Source organism: Lampetra fluviatilis, chromosome 49 (genome assembly GCF_964198595.1).
Source record: "Lampetra fluviatilis chromosome 49, kcLamFluv1.1, whole genome shotgun sequence".
Taxonomy (NCBI): Eukaryota; Metazoa; Chordata; class Hyperoartia; order Petromyzontiformes; family Petromyzontidae; genus Lampetra; species Lampetra fluviatilis.
In genome coordinates this window covers 8,917,569-8,938,141 of record NC_136323.1, presented here as the reverse complement: position 1 = coordinate 8,938,141, position 20,573 = coordinate 8,917,569, and the positions used below count along the sequence as shown (strand labels likewise).

Genomic DNA, 20,573 nt, shown 5'->3' with positions numbered 1-20,573 from the left:
ATACGTTGCACATGGCCGTGTACTCGTCGATCTAACGCAAGGCGTCAATGTGGGCCATCCAGCGTGCCGTGACGCCAGCCTCCACCAACGGTGCAGAGCCAGCGTCGATGGAAATTCTACATTCCCAAGGTGCCGACCACGACGGACCTCCTCGCCCCCTTCCCCACTCCAGCACGGGACTGGGATTTGAACCTAACCGCGGTGCCGCTGATCTGCAGGTGTTCTGCGGAAGACTTGCGAAACACTTTACCTGTGCTGGTGACCACGTTAGTTGCAGGTTTCGCTCCAAATGTCTGCCAAAAAAAATCAAAGACATCGATCAATGCCTCAAACAACCAGAGAATGCACACCACAACATCCTCTGCTTAAAGAGTGTTGAAAAGTACCTTGAGATGTTATACATGAGTAGCGCAGGGCAAAATAATTACATGTACCATGGAAAGGACACCAAAACACACAGGGCAGCTGTTCTATACATTTACAAGAGAGTCGGTCATCCCAGGCTCCGACTTGAGCTTGAAGCTTCATTAATGGTATATATAATGGTTTATATAATGGTTTAAAAAGTCACAGCCACACGACTTTCAGGCATGCCGCCTTCGAGTGACACTACGTCAACGCCAGCGTCCACTCCCTCTCCTCCTCTGCCCGTGAGGTGGCAGCCCCGTGACCCCGTGTTTCTTTAGGAGCTGTGCACGGAGGGGGGATTTGAAACCCGTAATGATGACGGCCCTATCCCCTTGCAAACAATGAGGATTTGCGGAGTGAATCGGCGGTTCTGGTCTATCTATTGCTGGATGAAGGTCTCCCCAAAGAATTGCGACGGCAATCTTTTAGATTACGTCACTCGATGGAAGAAACCAAAGACGCGGAGAATTACGGAATGGAAATCAATCGAATTAAATGAATTTGCTATTCTGGATAGGATGGTAGAGGGGTGGGAGTAAACGCAGCGGCGACCCTCGGGGGCGTTGGGAGCGAGAGCGGCAGGGATTACCGAGAGGTCCATGACGTTCACCACCTTCGGGACGTTCTTGAGTGTAGACTCCGTCAGCGGAGCACTTGTCACTGAGAGACAAACACAAAACGCATGAACCGCACGTTCACACACGCACATAAACGCATGCCCTCGCAAACACTACGGGGAAGCCGAGGCGTGGCCCGCAAATACAGGTTCGACAGGCTTCTATAGACGACTAGCGCAACTGACGAATACATTCTTTAAAAAATTTATTTGATGAGGCACTTGCAGTGACAGGAGTAACTGAATGTACTCTGAAATGAGAAACACATGCAACAAACATTCCCAGGTGGAAACTATTCCTCTCTAGTAACACCCTTAAGTGCAGTCAACATGCTCGCAGTGAATTTTGACTTAAAACTTTCGTGACTGCAGGAATTAATATTCTTTCGTTCTATTTTTTATTCACTTTATTTTTATTTTTCTACCGACGTGACTTTACCGAAAGAACCAAAGAATATGCTCGCAGTGGACGATAACAATTTTATTGTGGAACGTTTAAAACTGGCTCGGCTTCAAGTGGCTGCAGGCTGGACGAAACTTAGTCATGTGACTCGCTCGGCACATCTCACCCGCCGGCTTGCTGGCCGCATTGCGGCTGATGGCAGCGGCCGCCGCCGCCTGCCTGGGCAGCAGAATTCCGACTCCGAGGCCTTGACCCGAGGGAGGGGCGGCGGATGAGGCCGGCTTGTTGGAGTTCACGAAGGTTGGCATTTCGTGGGATCCTTCGCCACCCACGATGCCCGGCGCGCCGTACTTGAGCGTGGCGCTCGGAGCAGTGGCGACGCCGCCGCCGCCGCCCTTCGCGACGGGTAGACTTGGCACCCGTGCCGGCGCCACAGACGCCGTACGCTGCAGCGGTGCGTGCTGGGTGAGAGGGGGCGGCTGGTGCGCGGCAGAAGGGGGCGGCGGTGCTTGGAACGACGGTCGGACGCGAGAGATCTGCTCGTCATATTCGGAGTCCTCGCCGTCGTCGTCGTTTTCGTCGTATTCCTCCCCGTCGTCGTCGTCGTCATCGTCGTCGTCGAACTGCTCCACGTCAAGCTCGTCCAGGCAGGGCCGGCACACCACTGACGACACGGAGCTGGCTGCGTCCAGGTCCTGGGTGCGGCGCGTCGACAGGAAGGCCGAGCCTGACAAGTTGGCTGTTCGGGAAGGTGGTAGGCGGGGGGGGGCGGGGGGGGCGGGGAAGGGGTGCGTGTGGGGTAGGGGGGCGCATAGAGAAGGCACAAGTGCTTAATGGTCAATTGTGTCCAGCAGAGCTACGCGCACGGCTGAGTCAACTTAGGCCGAAAGGTCATCGTGACCAGCACCTTCTATGCCACCAAATTTTTGCCATCGGTTCCTTCTGCGAAATCTCACAGCTGTTATTGCATAGTTCGCACACAACCACCAAGCATCACCGCCTGGTTTAAGGCATTTTCGTTGATGATTACCAACTTTTGGATGACACTGTAAAGTCTGTCTCAGGCACCCGGCCACCTCCATTCCACACACGTACGACACCCACCTTCACCCCCTCTTCCTGGCAACGTCTACAACATTTTCCTCCCACATCCTGTACTCCACTTAAAGTTGTTTGCCTTGTACATTAAAACATTTTCCAGCAACCTCCGCATGCATCTGTACTCAAAACCAGAAGCTCCAGACAACTGCTGCTAGATGCTACTTCTACTGCAGCTACTGCTAAAATTACTCCGTAGGCTACTTATATTGCTCCTGAAATTACTGCTACTATTACAGTAGCTACTGCTACTGTTGCTAGTACGAATGTTATTGCTCATGCTATTATTGCTGCAACTAATATTTCTGCTGCTACTATTACTGCAATTACTCCTGCTACCGCTGTGACTAATGACGATACTAAAAGTTGCTACTACTAGTACTTCTGCTGGGGCCAGGACTGTATATAACGACTAACACTTCCTCTGCTGATGTGTCAGGCCACAATAGCCCCCGCACCGCCGCTGTGGATATTGGCCAGAAACCACTACTCAACGCAGTAAGACACCTCCTTTGCGAAACGCAAGGTGAACTTCATAGACGTCCGCTCCCCGATCGAACACCGGACCTGACCGACTGACCTGGTGCAGTCGACCTGACGACGATGGTCGTCCTCTTGCTCAGGAAGTTGCGCAGCTGCGCCACACGGGCGACCGAGAAGCTGGCACCTAAGAGGTCCACGGAAGGGGGGGGGACAAGGCAGGGTGTTGGTGGGCGTGAGCCCCAAGCGAGCCGCTTCACTTTCACGGCAACGCTCGAGATTTGTAACGAAAGAGAGTTGATGAGGGGTGGGGGCAGGAGGCTTGGAGGACAAGCAGCAGCAGCAGAAAAAAATGACACCAACGCGTGGAAAAGTTCAGGCGATAATTGTTAAGTGACTTCAGCTACAGGTGGAAAAGAGGAAAGCCTCCTAGCCTGGACTTCCACCGTGCAACAAGTCAGAGATGCGCACGACCAAAGGCCGGTGTAGTTCAACACTGCGGGGGCAGCAAAGAAGGAAGTTGATTGCGGGTTTTTGCTAAATTCCTTGGTTGCTTACATGAAGGACAGGGAGAGGGTAGCTGTGCTATATGAGAGAGAAGAAGTAGATGGCGGTGAGTCCATGGGAGGATCTTGAAATTGGTGAGGATGGTAAGAGACAGAGGTGGAGGGGCAGATACAAAGGTACGTACAGAGACGGGTAACATTGAGAAAGAGACAGGCACATAGGGACAGGCAGAGACATCAAGAGCAGGTGACAGAGATAGAGCGACACGGGAAGAAAGCTAAATCAACAGAGACACAAGAGATGGAGAGACAAGGACACAGACAGTGAGAGACCCTGGCAAGCAGAGCACACACTTCCACCCTCAGTGATGGGAGGTGTTGACAGGAGGCCACGGTTGCTGGAGTGGGGTAGACGGGAAGGGAAGTCGCTCAAGGTGGGATGTTAAAGGCAGGCGAGGGCGAGCACACGGCGAGGTTGGATGTGTTGAGGAACTGCACCGGTGCTCGCCTTAACCGAGTACTTACTGGGGGCCACGGATGGCGACTGTATGTGGGTGCTGCTGAGCGCATCCCGCAAGGCCCTCAAGTCATCCTCCCAGCTGCGAGCGCACACAATGGCAGCGATCGGTTTGGGGCGCACATTAGCCTGGACATATTGCATATTTGTACCATCTTATTTTACAGGTACTAGACTATTTTACCGAGTTGTTGACATCCACCGCGTTTAACAGTGCTGCTATTGTTTGGTTTTGGAAGCCAACATCGGCCGAAATCCCTGTGGAGGTGTATCAGCTGCACCTTCCCTTCTAGCCCCGCCCACATTCCCCTTCTAGCCCCGCCCCCTCCCCTCACCCTCCCACTCCCTGACTGCCACATTTAGATAAGCTCCTCCCCCCTCCCCTTAACCAGTATTTAAGATCTTGTCTCTTGGATTTCTCTTCACTTGATACAGTAAATGTAGCTGTGACGGTCCCACCTGAAGACGGAGACTTGTGTTGCCTCCGAAACGTCGCGATTTAATTTAGTTATTTTTCATTTATTATTATTTTATTATTATTATATATTTTTTTACCTACGTGACTTTACCGAAAAAACCTAAGAATATGAATTATTGCAGTCACGAAAGCTTCAAATCTAGAATTAACCTTCTGACATGTACGCGCGTTCTCTGCTGCGATTTTTGAACAGGGTTCAATAAAACAAATCTGACACTGCCAAACAATTCTCCAGCCATCCTAACTCACACGCTGCCTCCTGAGCGTGTCTGATGTATATAGCCGATTGTGAGCGAGTGAGATGGTGACCGAGTGGGTGATGTACATTCCAAAGATGTTGCAGCTGAATTGTTGGTCCAAGTAAAGTCTCATCAATGCAAATCGAGACAAATATTATTGATAATAAAGTTTTTTTTGGGTTAGATCGCGTAAGTATTCATGTTTCGTGAACCCACCACCATCTGAGACTGCCAATTACAAGCAACTATATCAGGCCATTTGCCAGAATTGTGGTAAATCACCTGATAAAGCTGGTTGTAATCACCAGCAAAACATCACTCAAATTGCGAACGTTGTGGGTTTACTCTCCAACACACAAGCGGTGTGCTGAAGCAGTAACTAATTGGCACGTTTTGTTCACGTGAGAAAGCTTACTAATGGGCTGTGTCGGGTGGTGATGGCTAAACGACACATTGAAATTTAAGTGATCGAACCCAAAATAACCTTTATGATGGATCTCATCTATTCACATCACAGAAATACCTAAAGTTAAATAAGAAAAAAATATTTTGTGACCACCAGTTACTTTGGTTTTTGAACCTAGGCCTACAGAAGTAGGTATCCTGTGCTTCTTACATCCAGGAGTTCTCATTGGTAAGTAGAGATTGGATATATAAGTCCTTGGCAGCATCCACAGCCATTCGTGACAGGCACTATGAATCGAGGTGTTGACTTGGCAGCACAGAGAAAAACTTATATTACGTCCACCACCGTTGCTACAATTGCTACTACGGCTACTCCAACTACTAATCCTCGCACTGCTACCTCCATTGCAATCGTTGCTGTTACGAGCACTGTTACTGCTACGAAATCCAGCCGATTCTGCCACTATTCCATCTTACTACTCCTGCTTCTACTCTGCTACCTAGTATATCACGGCTGGTGCAATCATCTCACCTGGGCAAAGCCTGCCTGGCCGGGCTGGGCACGGCGCCGCCGCGACCCCACGTGGAGAGCGGCTTGCGCGCCCGCACGGTTTGCAGCTGCTGGCAGAGGCTGTTCACGGTGCTCAGGTAGTCCATCAGGAGCATGCGGTTGTTCGCCAGGCAACGGTAAAGGCCCTCGCGTTCCGGGACCATCAGCTTCCTGCGCGCACACGGGGAAACAAACGAGCGGCGAGGTTCGTCGAGGGCGAGCCGGGCATCATCGTGGTATCATCATTATTATCATCATCATGTTATTTAAACTGTGCTTCCCCATGCAAAACATCTGGAGGTGCAACATGATGGCGCAATTTATCGGAGTATAATTGGAATGAAATTGCAGGGGTTGGTGCCTATGTCCGAGTCGTAAGGATGCTTAGTTCAGTTGTGTTTCAGGAAAGATCAACTCCAGAGACGTAAGAATCCGAGTTGCCTTATTCCAGCTACGTGAGCCTCGAGCATTTACAAAGAATGCCAAGAATATTTAGGGACCCTCTACGAGTGTTGGGCATCAACACGGAACCTAAAATACCTTGAAGGACCCTTAGTCTGGCTATATGGGCCTATCGATACTAATTTTGCCACTAGCTGCCTTTTGTGATAATGCGTTATTCAGCGCGTGTATGGAGCTCTCTTGGATAAAGGACATTATCATCATCAGAGTTGTCGCCAGTGCAGACCTAGGGAACTAATTCCCCTTTTGGACCGGTACATCCGAACCAAGCCAGCACCGGGCGGTTTGCCACTAGCTATTTTCTGGGCCGAGCCAGATAAAAAAATTGTGAATGTGGCTTCAGACAACATGTGAATCTGGCTCGGGGCCAAGCAGGGCCGGGGCTAATCGGCCCGTTCATTGCGTGCCACATCAGCGGCAGTGGAAAAACACCACCGGCGCCTCCCGACTGAGCTGTGCCGGGCTGGCTCGGAGATGGCCCCGGCGCGGCTCGGTTGTGCAGTGCAAACATAGGGACAACTACTCACTTCTGCTGCTTCTGCCCTTGCAAAAAGGAATCCCACTGGAAATCGAGGATGTTGTTGATGTCCTGTATGGCGAAGGTGACGTACCGATGCAACCGGCGGATCTCCTATTGGGGAAGGGGGGGGGGGCGTTAAGAGGTTAAAGTCAAGCTTTAGCCAACGTCGCTCATGTTAAGGAGAGGTTGAGTCTGAATGACCAGCGAGTCAAAACGAACCCTATCTCAGTAGTCACATGGATACGCGTGGGAACGGGTCATGCGAACAAGCAACAGTCAGTATGTTAGCACACAGCGGGTACACAATGGTTCTCAACTGGGGGTACACGGACCCCTGGGGGAACGTGGCAATGTCCCAGGGGGCAACAGTATCCCGTAAAGACCAAAGAGGCGAGTTCCACATTTGCTGTACTGCCTTCTCCGTGCCAAGCCAGGGAATTGCCAACGAGACGCCCATGGGAAGGGAGTTTCACAGCTCGTGTGATCCACCAACGATATCGCCTTCGCAGCACTAGATCATCGGCCACATAAGGGAGAGCTGGGAGGGCATTCGGGAGAGCAGAAGTGACAGCTGGAAGGGCAATGTGGGAAGTGGGCACAAGAGAGGGCAGCACAGGCGGCAAGGCAGGAAGGACAGACACAGCGGGACTAATGATAGGGCAACAAAACGTAAAAAACGAGTTAAACAAAAAACAATTTTTTTATTTTACGAGGTAAGGCCTACTGCGCTAAATAGCTTTTTCAGAAGCGACCTGGCCACAAATGATGCATCATGTGGAAATGTATAACAGCTAAATACCCTAAACGCACCATGATTCTAAATGTAGCGGGACACACCGGAGGACCCAGAGAAACATCCACACGACCACGGGGAGAACATGCTGATGCCAAATACACACGCGTCAGGGTCAGAATCAAACCCACGACCTCCTGCACACCGGGAGAGGTAATTAACATCTTGCCACCGTGGTAAAGTAATTGTAGGCAGCGGGATGGCAGCAGCGAGGGCAGCTGGGGCAGCACCTCGAGTTGCTTTTGGCTGGCAGGGTGAAGGCTTCTCTGGCGCAGCAGCTGCTGGTAAGCGGGGTCGCGGCGGCGCTCCAGGCAAGAACGCGCCTCCTCCAGCTCCGCAAAGCCCTGCAGCACCTCTGTCTGCAGCCTGCTCCCATCCGCGTGCTGCACCTATTCGCAGCGGGGGGGCGGCACGACACCCAGGGGCGTGGCGAAACACGGCGGGCGTAGGGCGAGCGGCAGGGGGCTGCCTTTGTCTCCCCAGTGCTGATGGTTACACACTGCACCAGTTACTCAACCGAGGGAAGGGCCCGCTAGTGGGAATAAAACTCGGATCACCGGCTTCAGAGCACAGTGCACTTACCACTGTGCCACCGCTACACGCACACATGAATGTCACGTGTGTGGAGGCGGACAGATCTGCACCGAATGGATGAAAGGGTGGAGAGATGGTGCGATAACGAGCGGTGATGCGGGTGTCTCGTTGACCAACGGGATGCCATGGTCCAGACCCAGGTGCGACGGGCAGAATGAACGTTTATGAAGGGAAGTCACTGGGGCAGACGGGGCCTCACGTGTGAGAAAGTGACAGGTGACTGGTGAAATAAAAATAAATAAAAATCACGACGTTTCGGAGGCAACACAAGCCTCCGTCTTCAGGTGGAACCGTCACAGCACGCTCTCTGTATCAAGTAAAGGAGAAATTCCAAGAGATCCGACCCCATATATATACTGGTTGAGGGTGGGAGGAGCCAGGGTATGCCCCTGGATAGGAGTTTTTTTTATTATTATGGTAAGGTTGGTGCAGCTGAAGCTACGGTTGGTCTACATAACAAAGGACTGAGCCTTTGTTATGTAGACTGGCTGAGAGGGGGGGGGGTGCCAGAGTTGTTAAAGTGTGGCTGCTGCTAATGGGACCGAGCCCCTGCCATGCAGATGGTAAAAGCAAAAAAAAAGCAGGTCAGGAAGAAACAGCCTCCTGCTACGTTGCTTGGTGGGTAAAGCAGGAAACCAGCGTGTGAAAAAAGAAGCTAAACATGATAAAACAAAACTGGCTGTCTATCAGTAAACTGTACAGTAACTAAAGAACAGTTGTCTGTCAAATAAGATGGTCCAAATATGTGTAGTTAAATCTTTTTTGCATGGTTAATAACATCTTTCCAATGATTACTCAGTTTGTACCCATCATCACGGTTGAAATTATGTCTGTGTTTGTATATTTGGATGGCTTCGTGTACAAACCTTTCATGGTAGCCAGGAGGTTTGCAGAGCACCTTGGTCTCGGAAAAGACAATTTCATGAGAGCCCACAGCGTTGTAGCAATAATCGGCAACGGCGGAAGAATCAGTTCTGCCGTGTTTCAGATCTGACTTGTGCTCGCGGACACGATCAGAAACATGACGTTTCGTTTCTCCAATGTAGCAATCACCACAACTACAACTCAGTTTGTAGACTCCAGGGTACTGTAAGTCAGGACCGACATCCTTCACAGATGGAATCAGATCACGGATTTGATGCACTGTACTGAATCGGACTTGGATCTTATGTTTGTTTAGAATTTTGGAGATCTTTTTGGTCACGCCTGCTATGTATGGCAACGTGATAGTTTTGATCGGAGTTTCATGTGGCTGTTTCTGTATCGTGGGAGAAACAGCTTGTCGGATGGTGCGGTCAGAGTATCCGTTCATCCTGAGGGCCCGATGTACATGTCTTAATTCACTGGCCAGGTGGTGTTGGTCAGAAATGCCATGAGCTCTGTGGTATAGCGTTTTGATGAGATCATTCTTTTGAGATGGGTGGTTGTGGGAATCAGGTTTCAAGTAGGAATCCCTCATCAAAACGCTATACACCCGGCATGGAGCCCGGGGCCCTTCGAGGCCTACTCACCAAAGTCTTGGCCTTGATTTGCTCCAGGTAGACCCGTAGGCCCTGCGTTTCGTGTGACATGCGGGACAGCTCCTCGTTCGTGCCCACCGAGAAGTCGTCCTCCGCCCAGCGGAGCTTCAGGGCGTCGAGCTCCCGCTGGAAGTGAGACACCTGGGGCAAGGAGAGGCCGCGTCGTCCCGCGTGAGCGACATCCCCGCTGGTCACCCCGACCCAGTGGTGGAAAGTCCACGTTCCCTTGAGTCCATAGGCCTGAGCAAAATCTAAACTAAACTATTTTTAATTTACCAGGTAAGGCCCACTGCGCTATACAGCTCTTTTTTTGAAGTGACCTGGCCACAAATGATAGCTCAAAAACAGTGGCTCATGATATGGAAATTTATAGCAGCCAAATACTCTGTAACTGTGTGTTGATTCTAAATGTGGAGGGAAAAACCAGAGGAACCCAGAGAAAAATTCACGGGAAGAGAGACACGCAAACTTCAAATATACAACAGGCGTCAGGGTCGGAATTGAACCCACGACCTCCTTATACCAGGCGAGGTAGTTAACATCTCGCCGCCGTGGCACCCCAGCAGCACCAGAGCTGGCAAAACCTACATAATATGGATGAAGCCGGACTCACCTCCTCAGAGATGCCCACGGAGTAAGGGTCCGAGGATCGCTGTGGAGTCGGCTTCATGGCCGTCACTGCCGCAGAGGGTCCTGCGTGGCGTGCCGGGGTGACGGGGCTGCCAGTGTTCTGTAACATCACCGTCACCATCGTCATCGTCACCGTCGTCATCGTCACCATCGCCATCGTCACCGTCATCGACGTCATCGTCACCGACGTCATCGTCACCATCGTCACCATCGTCGTTATCGTCACCGTCGTCATCGTCACCATCGTCATCGTCATCATTGTCGTCATCACCATCTTCATCGTCATCATCGTCGTCATCATCACCATCATCATCGCCATCATCATCATCGTCAGCCATGATCTATCTCACTGCCGGATGGAGGATTTCCCCCAAGCGGGAGTCACCCGTCATGGTCCCGTGACGTAACAATCAGTTTCACTCCTGCACACCAGCCGATTTCACCGCTCCATCTCCGTGGTAGTGTACGTCCGACAGTATAATAATTTAAATTAATAAAGTGCCCTTAAACAATCGGTCTCAGGGCATTATTACTTCTTATATCATAATTAAAATGTAGGCTGAAGTTTATTTCTTGAAAAGTACTTGTAAAATGTGGTGAACCATAAGTTTAACTCTCAAATAACTGGCATATTTGATTAACTGATTCCCAATGGATGCCGGATAATGGAGCTTTACATTCTATAAAAAAATTATCCGCTGTGCTGGTGCTTGCGGAGGGGTCATTCTTAAAACATCCAGGCAACAGCAATTATCAGGGAAGATCTTTCCGAAGCGGCTCGTAAAGTCACAGCCAGTCCAGGCTTTGTCCGCTTGAACAAATGCCGCTCAGCAAAGTTGTCGGAAATGCCTTTTGACGATGACGAAACAAATCCTTGTTTGTTTATCATAGCTACAACGCAGTAGCTATGTGTGCGTGCTTGGGTTGTGCCGTTTGTTGAGAGATTGAAGGAGTACCGCGGGTGGCTGTGAAGCTGTGGTGCTTGGCGGAACAGCCCTGGGTAGCGGCTGCCCGGCCGTGGCAATGGAGGTGGCGGGAGGCCTGCTGATCGGCCGCGTCGCTGGACTTTGGCTCTGCGCCCCGGGGAACCTCATGGAAAATCCACCTGTGACAAATATCCGAAGAACACAATCATTTTTTACCTACGTGACTTTACCGACAGAACTAAGAGTACCTTAACATACTGTTGGGGCAAGTGCTGTTAGTGAGTACCTATGAAGGCCGGCACGGCACACGAGGGGGTGGGTGGCCAGCACCACGCCCGGCCGCCTTCGTCTCCCTAGTAGCGATGTTTAACACACCACACCGGGTACTCATTTTAGGCTTAGTCGACCTAGGGGAGGCCCAGGACCGATTCAAATAATCGTCACTGGTGTTGGCCGTGAGCGGGAATCGAACCCGGGTGACCAAGTTCGTAGCGCAGCGCGCTAACCGCTACACTATCGTTCAGAGCAGCTAAGGAGTTGACCATAAAACTAAAAGAGGGAATGCACATAAGACATCCAGGCATCTGAGCAACCAGGCCACATACTACAGTACGTTATCAATGCGTGTGTAATATGTGCTGTCAGTATGTATCTATGTGCATGTGTGTTTGCATGCAAGCTTTTCAATCTTACACGAATGAGAAAACACTGACAAATGCGAGCTCAGCGAGACATGAAGAACCTTCGGATGTCATCGGACAGTCACCTTCATTGGTCAATCATAGAACTTCAAGGAATACAAATATTTGCATGAGAAAACCCGAAGTTAACGAATGTAACAGATGGCAGCAAAGCTCTTCACACTGCTGAGATGATGAACAATGTGGTGATGATGATAATGATGAAAATTATGACATGACAACAATAACAATGAATAGAGGGAGAGTGTTAATTATGACAATGAGGATGATAATGATTACGAGAAGTATTACAACCATGCTCATGAAATAATGGAAGACAATGACAATCAAAATGTCTACACACCGATCATGAAAATCCTGAAAATTACCATGGCGATGATGATACGACAGTGATCTTCTTCTTTCGACAGTGATGATGGTAAAATTAAATTGCCAATAATCATAGCAACACTGATGATGACAAGGATGTAAGTATGTAGCTCGAATATAGCCAACGGTGCTAATCGGAGGTGCGGGGGGAAGGACAACAAACTAGACACAAAATTCAGTTCTAAAGAAATCAGCTTTCAATCTCGATAAAACGTTAAATACCGCGGGGCCTTCTGAAGGCTTACCTGTCAGCGGGGAAGCTGTGAGCGTCGAGAAGAGGCTGGGCCCCTCCGAGTTCATGGCTGCGCTCGGCTGCGCGAGCATCTGTCCCAAAGTGAAGTTCCCCATCGCCGACGCCGCCTGCGCCTGCCGTTCCCACGCGCAGCAACGCGGACGCCGCCAACGCCAACATTTAGCGTTGGTGGCACGCCATCAAACAGCCACACAGCCGAGGAGGCCCCACAAAATCTACGCTTGAGAAAACGTTTACACAGGCCGACCTCGGATAGCGCGACCCCGTAGAATGTTGATTCGTTATAGCGCTCTTCATCCTCGAGAAACTTTTTACTAAAAAAATGAAGAAAGTCAGAAAATCTGAAGATCGCTTCCGAGTGAGAACACGCAGCGTCGAGGAGACGCATCGTTGTTTCCACTCCAACACCTGCGATTTGATTTTCACGATGCACGATTACATTTTATAATAATCGATTTTTTATTTTTCCAATGTTATTCCAGTATTTGTTAATTAATATTATTACAGTACTCAGAGCTTGCCAGTTAAAAACAAGAACCACGCCCGCCAACGTGTGTTTAACTCTTCCTTGGTCTCTGTGCGCCTTGTCTTCGCGTGTTTTTATGAGCATTGTAAACCTAGAATGTCAGAAAAAAGTCCTGCAACTATTAGTTCTGGAAATATAACCAAGTGGCAAGGCGGGTCGAGGCGGGGGTTGTTTACCATCTGTATTATTATTATTAGCGGTATTACCAATACCAAACATGATGCCCTCATATATTGCTCACACGTAAGAAATAACGCTGTAGGGAACACATCCCCATATACAGAATGTATAAGGACCCCTTTTAGTGCAGATTCGATTTTTAATATTATTGTTGCTCAAGTTTAAACCCGTGTCAGGTAACCTAACTTATATTATTTTGCTGCTATAAATGTCCACGTAATAAGCCACTTCGTTGAGCTATCATTTGTGGCCAGGTTGCTTGTGAAAGATAATAGTGGGTCTTACCTGGTAAGATAAAATTAGTTTAGTTTGATTTGTGTTTTATCATCGATTTGTTTACCTTCCATACCCTCTGCACTCCCATCGTGTTTTTGTACTGTTTGTTGTTGCAACGTTTTCACCCACCCCTACTAGACAGCTGTGAAAAAGAGCTTCATAGCTCATCGGATTTCTCCAGGAAACACAATCTGATTCTAAAATATGGGCACCCTCTTCAAAGTGCCGGCCGGGACTGCGTCACCTGTGCCAGGACTGGAACCTGCCGCAGGGGTTCCGCGGGCATGGACGTCGCGGCCTTCGAGGTGGCGAGTGGAGCCGGCAGACTCGGGCTGGGGCTGAAGGAGAACCTGGAAGGCAGACCGCACACGTCGCAGGAGGCCGTGGGATTGCGGTGGGCAGCACGTTTCCTTGCACCATTCGCAGCGTGGTGACGCGTGGAAAGTGGTCGGGCTCCCATCACCGACTAACCGCCGAGGCTCCACAAGTAACCCAACGTCATCCCTGTCATTTCTCTAATTGGGATTTACAAGTAAATGTCAAGGCGTCTCCCATAACAGAATCACTGTTTAAATCTCACAAAGGAATTTATTTTCAAAAGTAACACGCTGTCACTCAGTTGTAGGTGTATATTTACACCCCTTTGTCGTTCTTTTACCACACAAGTCTGTGCAAAAGCGCTTTATAGCTCATCGGATTCCTCTAGTTTAAAAGAAATATTCTTATACGTCTCCTCATGCCCTGCGTGTTGCAGGAGTTACGTGATCATACTCCACCAAGCAGGTCAATGCAGGTTGAAGGTGAGGAGCAAACATGTGGAAGCATAGAATTACTGCACAACAATGGCTTATTTGCACTGCCCTCTGCTGCCCAAAATATCGTCCCACGGTATCTAATAACACCCATTACATTGCATGGTGACTTCCCTTCCAGGCACTATCTTGGTTCAGCTCTGCTTAACGTCTGAGATCTGATGAGACTGGGCGCATTCCAGGTGAAATGGTCAGGGGCCCAATTTTAATGACTTGAGAGCATTAAATTCAGCTCTGAAGCAGCAGCACTATAATTTTACCGAAAGATCTGAGCAGTGACCAGCATGCACTGGCTGCTAGTGTCATTACATTATGAGAAAATAAGAATAGGTTTTACCCTTTCTGGCAATAAGAAAGGTGTTAAAATTTTCAAACACCAAATAGATACCCTTGCAAGGAATCGTGTTTGCATTAACCACCCGTAACTGTCCTTACATTCACTGCAGTTAGTATAATTCGTCAATTTAGTTGACGAATTAAAAAAATAATTTGTAATCCACAACTTTTTTTTGGTCAATTACTCAAGACCCCTTTAACAATGGGGTAGCCGCCCCCATATCCTGCTGTCTGCCGAAGGTGGGAAACCCCCCGACGAGCCAGGCCCAGCGTGACGCGGCTGATGATGCCAATGACGTCACCAAGCCCTGTCCATCACCTCCCATCCAGTGGCATGCGTGGAAACGGCTGCGAGACCTAAATAATGAACAGCGCAGCTCTAACGTTAACCCAAGCACTTACCGTCACCGCCACCCCCTTCAATAGCTCCTTGTATTCTAAAATTTAGAAAACTGCAGTATAGTACGAGGTCGCATATGCACCCTGACCAATTAACCATCCACACCCAGCGCAGTGTGTTGTGCATGGCGTGCATTCCATTTGCAATAGCATTGGATACGCGATGTTGTATACGCGGTGGCGAGAATGCGACGTCACACAAGTTGCGTACGCGACGCAGTCCACGCAACGTACCGTGTCATGGCATCAAGTAACCCACCCGTTCACGCTAAGCAACGGCGATCTGACCGCACAGTGAACACTGCGCCGGCGGCACAAGCGCCCCCGTTACCTGACGCCGGGGGGAGACGACGGTCCCGCGCCGGGCGCCGCCGCCGCGGGCCAGGAGCGAGCGGAGGCCGTCGGCGCCGCCGCGGGTTTCAGGGTGGGGGCCACGGCGGCGGTGAGGGGAGGCGGGCCCTGGGCGGTGGAGCTCGGAGCGGCAGGGGGCGCGACGGGGCCCCCACCTGCGGGGCGAGCACAAAGCCGGGCTGCGTCAGTTACTTGGCGGGGAGCGGGCTCTTCGAGGGCAAATAGAGGGGGTTATTTGAGCATACTTCACCATGCCGGTCAATGCGGGGTGGTGGAGACAGAGCGGATAAACATGAGCCTAATACAGTACAACAATGGACTTTGCTGCACTACCTCTGACTGCTCAGTGTAGCCCCGCATCCTATGATATTCTACGCGTGGTGGTCAGAAATCCAAGCACTATCCAGGATCAACGCTGCTTATCTGTCGAGCGCTGACAGGAACGGGTGTTTTCCTGCCAAATTGGTCTGAGGCAGTGGGCAGGTGGGGTAAAAACCAGCAGCCGCGCAATGATACCTCGATTCTGATATCAATTCTGATGCCCACAATACATCTCACGAGCGTGTTTTGCGGGCATAAGATTTGATTAGTCTTTTCTATTAGAATGTGCTGCATAAAACCGGGTCTTGTGCACCGCACTGCCACTATAGTCCAGAATGACCAAAAAAACCAATACATACTTCCATCGACTCGGGACCCCAACATTTTGACAATCACCAACGAAGGCAGGAATCATTACATGGGCAGTTAACGCCAAGTCGATGCAATGAGCCACAACACCACAGGCGAGATACGCACAGACAGCTAGAATAAACATACTGAAGACAGATTTAGCCAGCCGAGGATATGTACTTTGAGTGCTTGAAGCCAGGTTGCAGCCAACTATGATATCACTGGGTTTTAAAGTTTAATTACCTGATCGTCTCTCCATCCAATGCTAGAGGTGCACAGAATAGCACTTTGCCATCTGGATTTCAAGTGATCTGAGCAAGAAGGGCTCACATGTGATGGCATTACCTCTACCCCTCTATTTATGGAACAAAATAGGAGTATTTCTCCACCAATCTGGCTGTCGACTGATGAAACTAGTTGTAATTACTGGCAAAACGTCGTACTCAGATGGTAAATGTTGTGGCTTTGCTCTCCAACACACCGGTGCGCTGTATTAGTAACGAATTGTCATGTTCCGTTTACAGGACAAACTTTATTAATTGGCTATGTCGGGTGGTGGCGGGTTTAACAACGCATTTATATCTTTACGTGATCTAACCCAAAAAACCTGAATTCTGGATAAAATATGTATATAAAATACATAAAAAATATCACGCTAATGCAAGATGCGCATCTCTGTGTGCGCCCGCACAAGCATCTCTGCGTGGCCGTGCATCTGTAATGGTCGAGGCACTGGAACGGTTGAGCCGAGACGCGATGACGAGGCGAGGAGCTCCGAGCCCTCCCGGCCATTCAAGCGCAAATCCTCATCGGCGGCGTACCGGGCGGCGCTGTCCTCTCGCCGTGCGTGGGCAGGGCTTGCGGCGGCGCCACGATGGCCTTGGCGCCGGGCTGCTTGTTGAGCATGTAGAAGGGGCACAGCAGTCCGTCCGTGGACAGCAGCACCAGCATGGGTGCCGCCGGGATGCTCTTGTCTTCCCCTGCACGAGCAGCAGACACGCGCAGGGACCGGCGACTTACGAGGCAGACGCGACAATTCGCGCGGCCAGCACTCCGTCCTGTAGATAGACGCTCCGCTAGGCCGGAAATACCACGCAAGTCTGAAAGCTGCGGTGATGAGAAAGAGACTTTAAATTTGTGGCCAAGTGTGGCACACGAGTTGATGTGGCTGACATCGCTCCCATAGGTTTCATTGTCAAAGCCAGCAAAATGACAAAAGCACTTTGAGGGAGAGATTAACAAACCTTCATTGCCAAGTGGGGAGCCAGGGCAGAAGGCAGCGGGACCCAGAGTAGTAACGACATAATGATTAACATCTATTATTTAAGACCCGATTAAGATCCATGAGAATTGCATATTAATCTATTACTTTTGTTTTTGTATAACTGGTTCACGTAAACCTGGCAACCACGAGAGGTGCTACATTCAACGCAACATTAAAAAAAGATGATTGAATCGCATCGGATCCCCGAATTCTAACAATTCGGGCACACGCTCACGCAGACACAAAGCCATTTCAGCATGGAACAATCACCCAGAAGTACACAGATGTGAAGCCGCCGGTCTCAAGTTTCTAATCTCCAAATAAAACTCACTCGCACAACATGTGCTACTGTTTAACAAGTAGGCTTTCGCGACCAATAACATCCATAATACAGGTATTTTGGGTTAGATTGCGTAAATATAAATGTTGTTAAACCCGCCACCACCCGACAGCATCATCTGGCTGTCGCCTGTTGATGCTAGTTGTAATTACTGGCTATAGTTGTAATTACTACTGTTGTGGATTTACTCTCCAACACACCGGTGTGCTGTACTCGTAACGAATTGGCATGTTCTGTTTACGTGACAAACCTTACGAGTTGGCTGTGTCGGGTGGTGGCGGGTTTAACGACACATTTACGCGATCTAAACCAAAAAACCTGTATTATGGATGTGCAACTGTTGACTATTTGACGTTCCACGCGCACTGGCAGCATGCACCAGTTAATTATATGTTTAACTGGCTATGATGTTCAATGTATAAATGCAAACTGGATACATTATTTCTCATGATAATAATCTAAGACCCAAACAATCCCAACCATGTGTCTCGGAAGGGGCAAAGCCTAAACAGAAAGAGGCAGGACCCTAAGAAGAGGGGTGAGGCCTACAGGGGGGCCATGATAGCAAGATGTTAACTACCTTGCCTGGTATACAGGAGGTCGTGGGTTCCATTCCGACCCGGACGCCTGCTGTGTATTTTGTAGTTTGGATGTTCTCCCCGTGGTCACATGGGGTTTTTCTCCGGGTTTTCCCTCCACATTTAGAAATGCGCGCGTCTAAGAGGATTTCCTCGTGATAATTCACTTTGATGAGCGATCATTTGTGGCCAGTCACTTTTGAAAACGAGTCACATAGCTCAGTGGGTCTTGCCTGGTAAAATAACAAAACAGTTCACAGCTTTTAACTTCCCTGTTGATTTAAGGTACTCAAAGCATCGAATTGAATGTGTGCAGCAGGCAGCAGCAATAAGCTTTAGTGTCGCAGATGTGGCCACAGGCCAACTCGTAGATTCTAAATGTTTGCGAACAGGCTATTATGCGTTATCATTGTATGTGTAAATTGAAACCCTGGGCCCACTTGCAAACCAAGATGTTCCATCGCAAGGGATTTTCCAGTTTGAATATTGAAATAAATAAACATTGTCGATCCGTGAGGGGGTAAATCGTTATCGATCTATCCTGAGCGTAGGCCTTACAGGCCCAAGTGGAAATTTGCAGACAAAGATGGCGCAAGTGGGCATGCGCATGTATTCACGGGGTACTGGTAAGGGTGCGCATGAGCGTAGGATGTAGTTATAGCTATCGATATAGGGCAGGTCTACCTCTAGGGCTGGGCAAGGGACCACTGTGGGGGGTGGGCACACAAATGGGCCGGGCACCTATGGGGATGAGCATGTGGGTGCTGCGGTCGATGGCCATGCCCATGGGCAGCGTGTCGTCGTCGTTTTCATTGACGGGGCAGACAGCGCGGCTGGAGTCCTCCAGGGTCCAAGTCTCCCACTGCGTCTGGAGCGCACACACACACGCACACACACACATAGCGGTAGTTACGTCTGGAGCACACACACACACAGCCATGGTTACGTCTGGAGCACACACACACACACAACGGTGGTTACGTCTGGAGCACACACACACATAGCGGTGGTTACGCCGCAAAGACCAAGATCCCCCCCCCCTCTACGACCATAACAACCTGTTGAAGGCAAATGCTGTTGGCGAGCACGGGCATGCGAGGGGTTGTGTGGCCAGCATCACGCCCGGCTGCCTTCATCTCCCTTGTGGCGATGTTTACAAAATGCACCAGGTACTCCTTAGAAGCCGAATCGACCGAGAGGAGGCCCAGGACTGGTTCAGATACGTTTCACCAACGTTGGCTCTCAGCATGAGTCGAACTCGTGTTGCCGGGTTCGCAGTGCAGCGCATTAAACCGCTACACTACCACATCCTCGCCAACACACACACAAGAGTGTTTTATTTGTTGGTTTGCCTCCTTCCCTAGCACGACTCAACTTTTGCAATGGATACAGCGGTTTCAGTAGAAGCGTTTGCTCATCTGCAGACGAAGTGAGCACAGTATAGGACCAATATTGAAAGGCGAACGATGCTACAAGCAGGACTATCACATTCCACGACTTGAAGTAAGGACTTGCTGAGGAAGGGAGTATTGAAACAGCGATCTCTTAGAAACAAGGCAACTCCTATGACTAATTGGGAATGGGACGCAAGCGTAGGATTGATCACCCTGTCACTGGCCGCCTTTGGGGAGGGTGTATAGTGTGAAAGGCCGAAACACCCTAGGAACCAAATGTACACTACTGACGATGCGCTCCCCAAATTTCACCAGGCACACTGTTCATGAACTCTTGGAAGTGCTTGCACAAAGGATAGTAACATCTCATCCTGTGTTCTTGGAATCTTAGAAACAAATCTTGCAGATTTGTTATGAAAAAACTTTAAATTGTAAAAATAATTCACAAATAAACACAAATTAAATATAACACAAGCAGGTTCACAGTGACTGGCTTATCGAGATATATCGCAACCGTCTCCCTCACAGTTTCAACCATCATTATCCCACATTAGGGTCGGAAGCAAACAACACACTTATCCCACTGCCATCTCTATAATTAATGTGCACATATCATGTAAATTAGTGCAGTGCCTAATTACAACATCATAATTATGTTTTGATTTAAAGCTTTCGTGACTGCAGGGATTCATATTCTTGGTTCTTTCGGTAAAGCCGCGTAGAAGGGAAATAATAAAATAATAAAAATATAAAACAATAAAAATTCTCACGACGTTTCGACTGCAACACAAGCAATCGTCATCAGGTGTGAAATCCACAGCAAGAAAATTTGAAAAAAGTGGCGGTTTTTGCTTGTGTTGCAGTCGAAACGTCGTGAGAATTTTTCTTGTTTTATATTTATATTATTTTATTATTTCCCTTCTACGTGACTTTACCGAAAGAACCAAGAATATCCTAATTATGTTTGTTTACGCAGG

General features: G+C 49.5%; 1 protein-coding gene across 2 annotated transcripts in view; it reads right to left on the bottom strand.

Moving 5' to 3' along the window:
* NUP214 (nucleoporin 214) overlaps positions 1–20,573 on the bottom strand; it is a 48,147-nt gene that overhangs the window by 15,067 nt on the left and 12,507 nt on the right. For both annotated transcript variants that reach the window (XM_078878083.1, XM_078878084.1), the window contains exons 10-25: positions 18,944–19,070; positions 16,842–17,000; positions 15,329–15,503; positions 13,695–13,800; positions 12,461–12,581; positions 11,176–11,324; positions 10,203–10,319; positions 9,581–9,730; positions 7,706–7,864; positions 6,690–6,793; positions 5,683–5,871; positions 4,037–4,110; positions 3,106–3,192; positions 1,594–2,166; positions 998–1,068; positions 251–293 (exon numbers count right to left, since the gene is read on the bottom strand). In XM_078878083.1, coding sequence (XP_078734209.1) covers positions 251–293; positions 998–1,068; positions 1,594–2,166; positions 3,106–3,192; positions 4,037–4,110; positions 5,683–5,871; positions 6,690–6,793; positions 7,706–7,864; positions 9,581–9,730; positions 10,203–10,319; positions 11,176–11,324; positions 12,461–12,581; positions 13,695–13,800; positions 15,329–15,503; positions 16,842–17,000; positions 18,944–19,070 — 2,404 coding nt within the window. The remainder of the gene's footprint in view (positions 1–250; positions 294–997; positions 1,069–1,593; positions 2,167–3,105; positions 3,193–4,036; positions 4,111–5,682; positions 5,872–6,689; positions 6,794–7,705; positions 7,865–9,580; positions 9,731–10,202; positions 10,320–11,175; positions 11,325–12,460; positions 12,582–13,694; positions 13,801–15,328; positions 15,504–16,841; positions 17,001–18,943; positions 19,071–20,573) is intronic.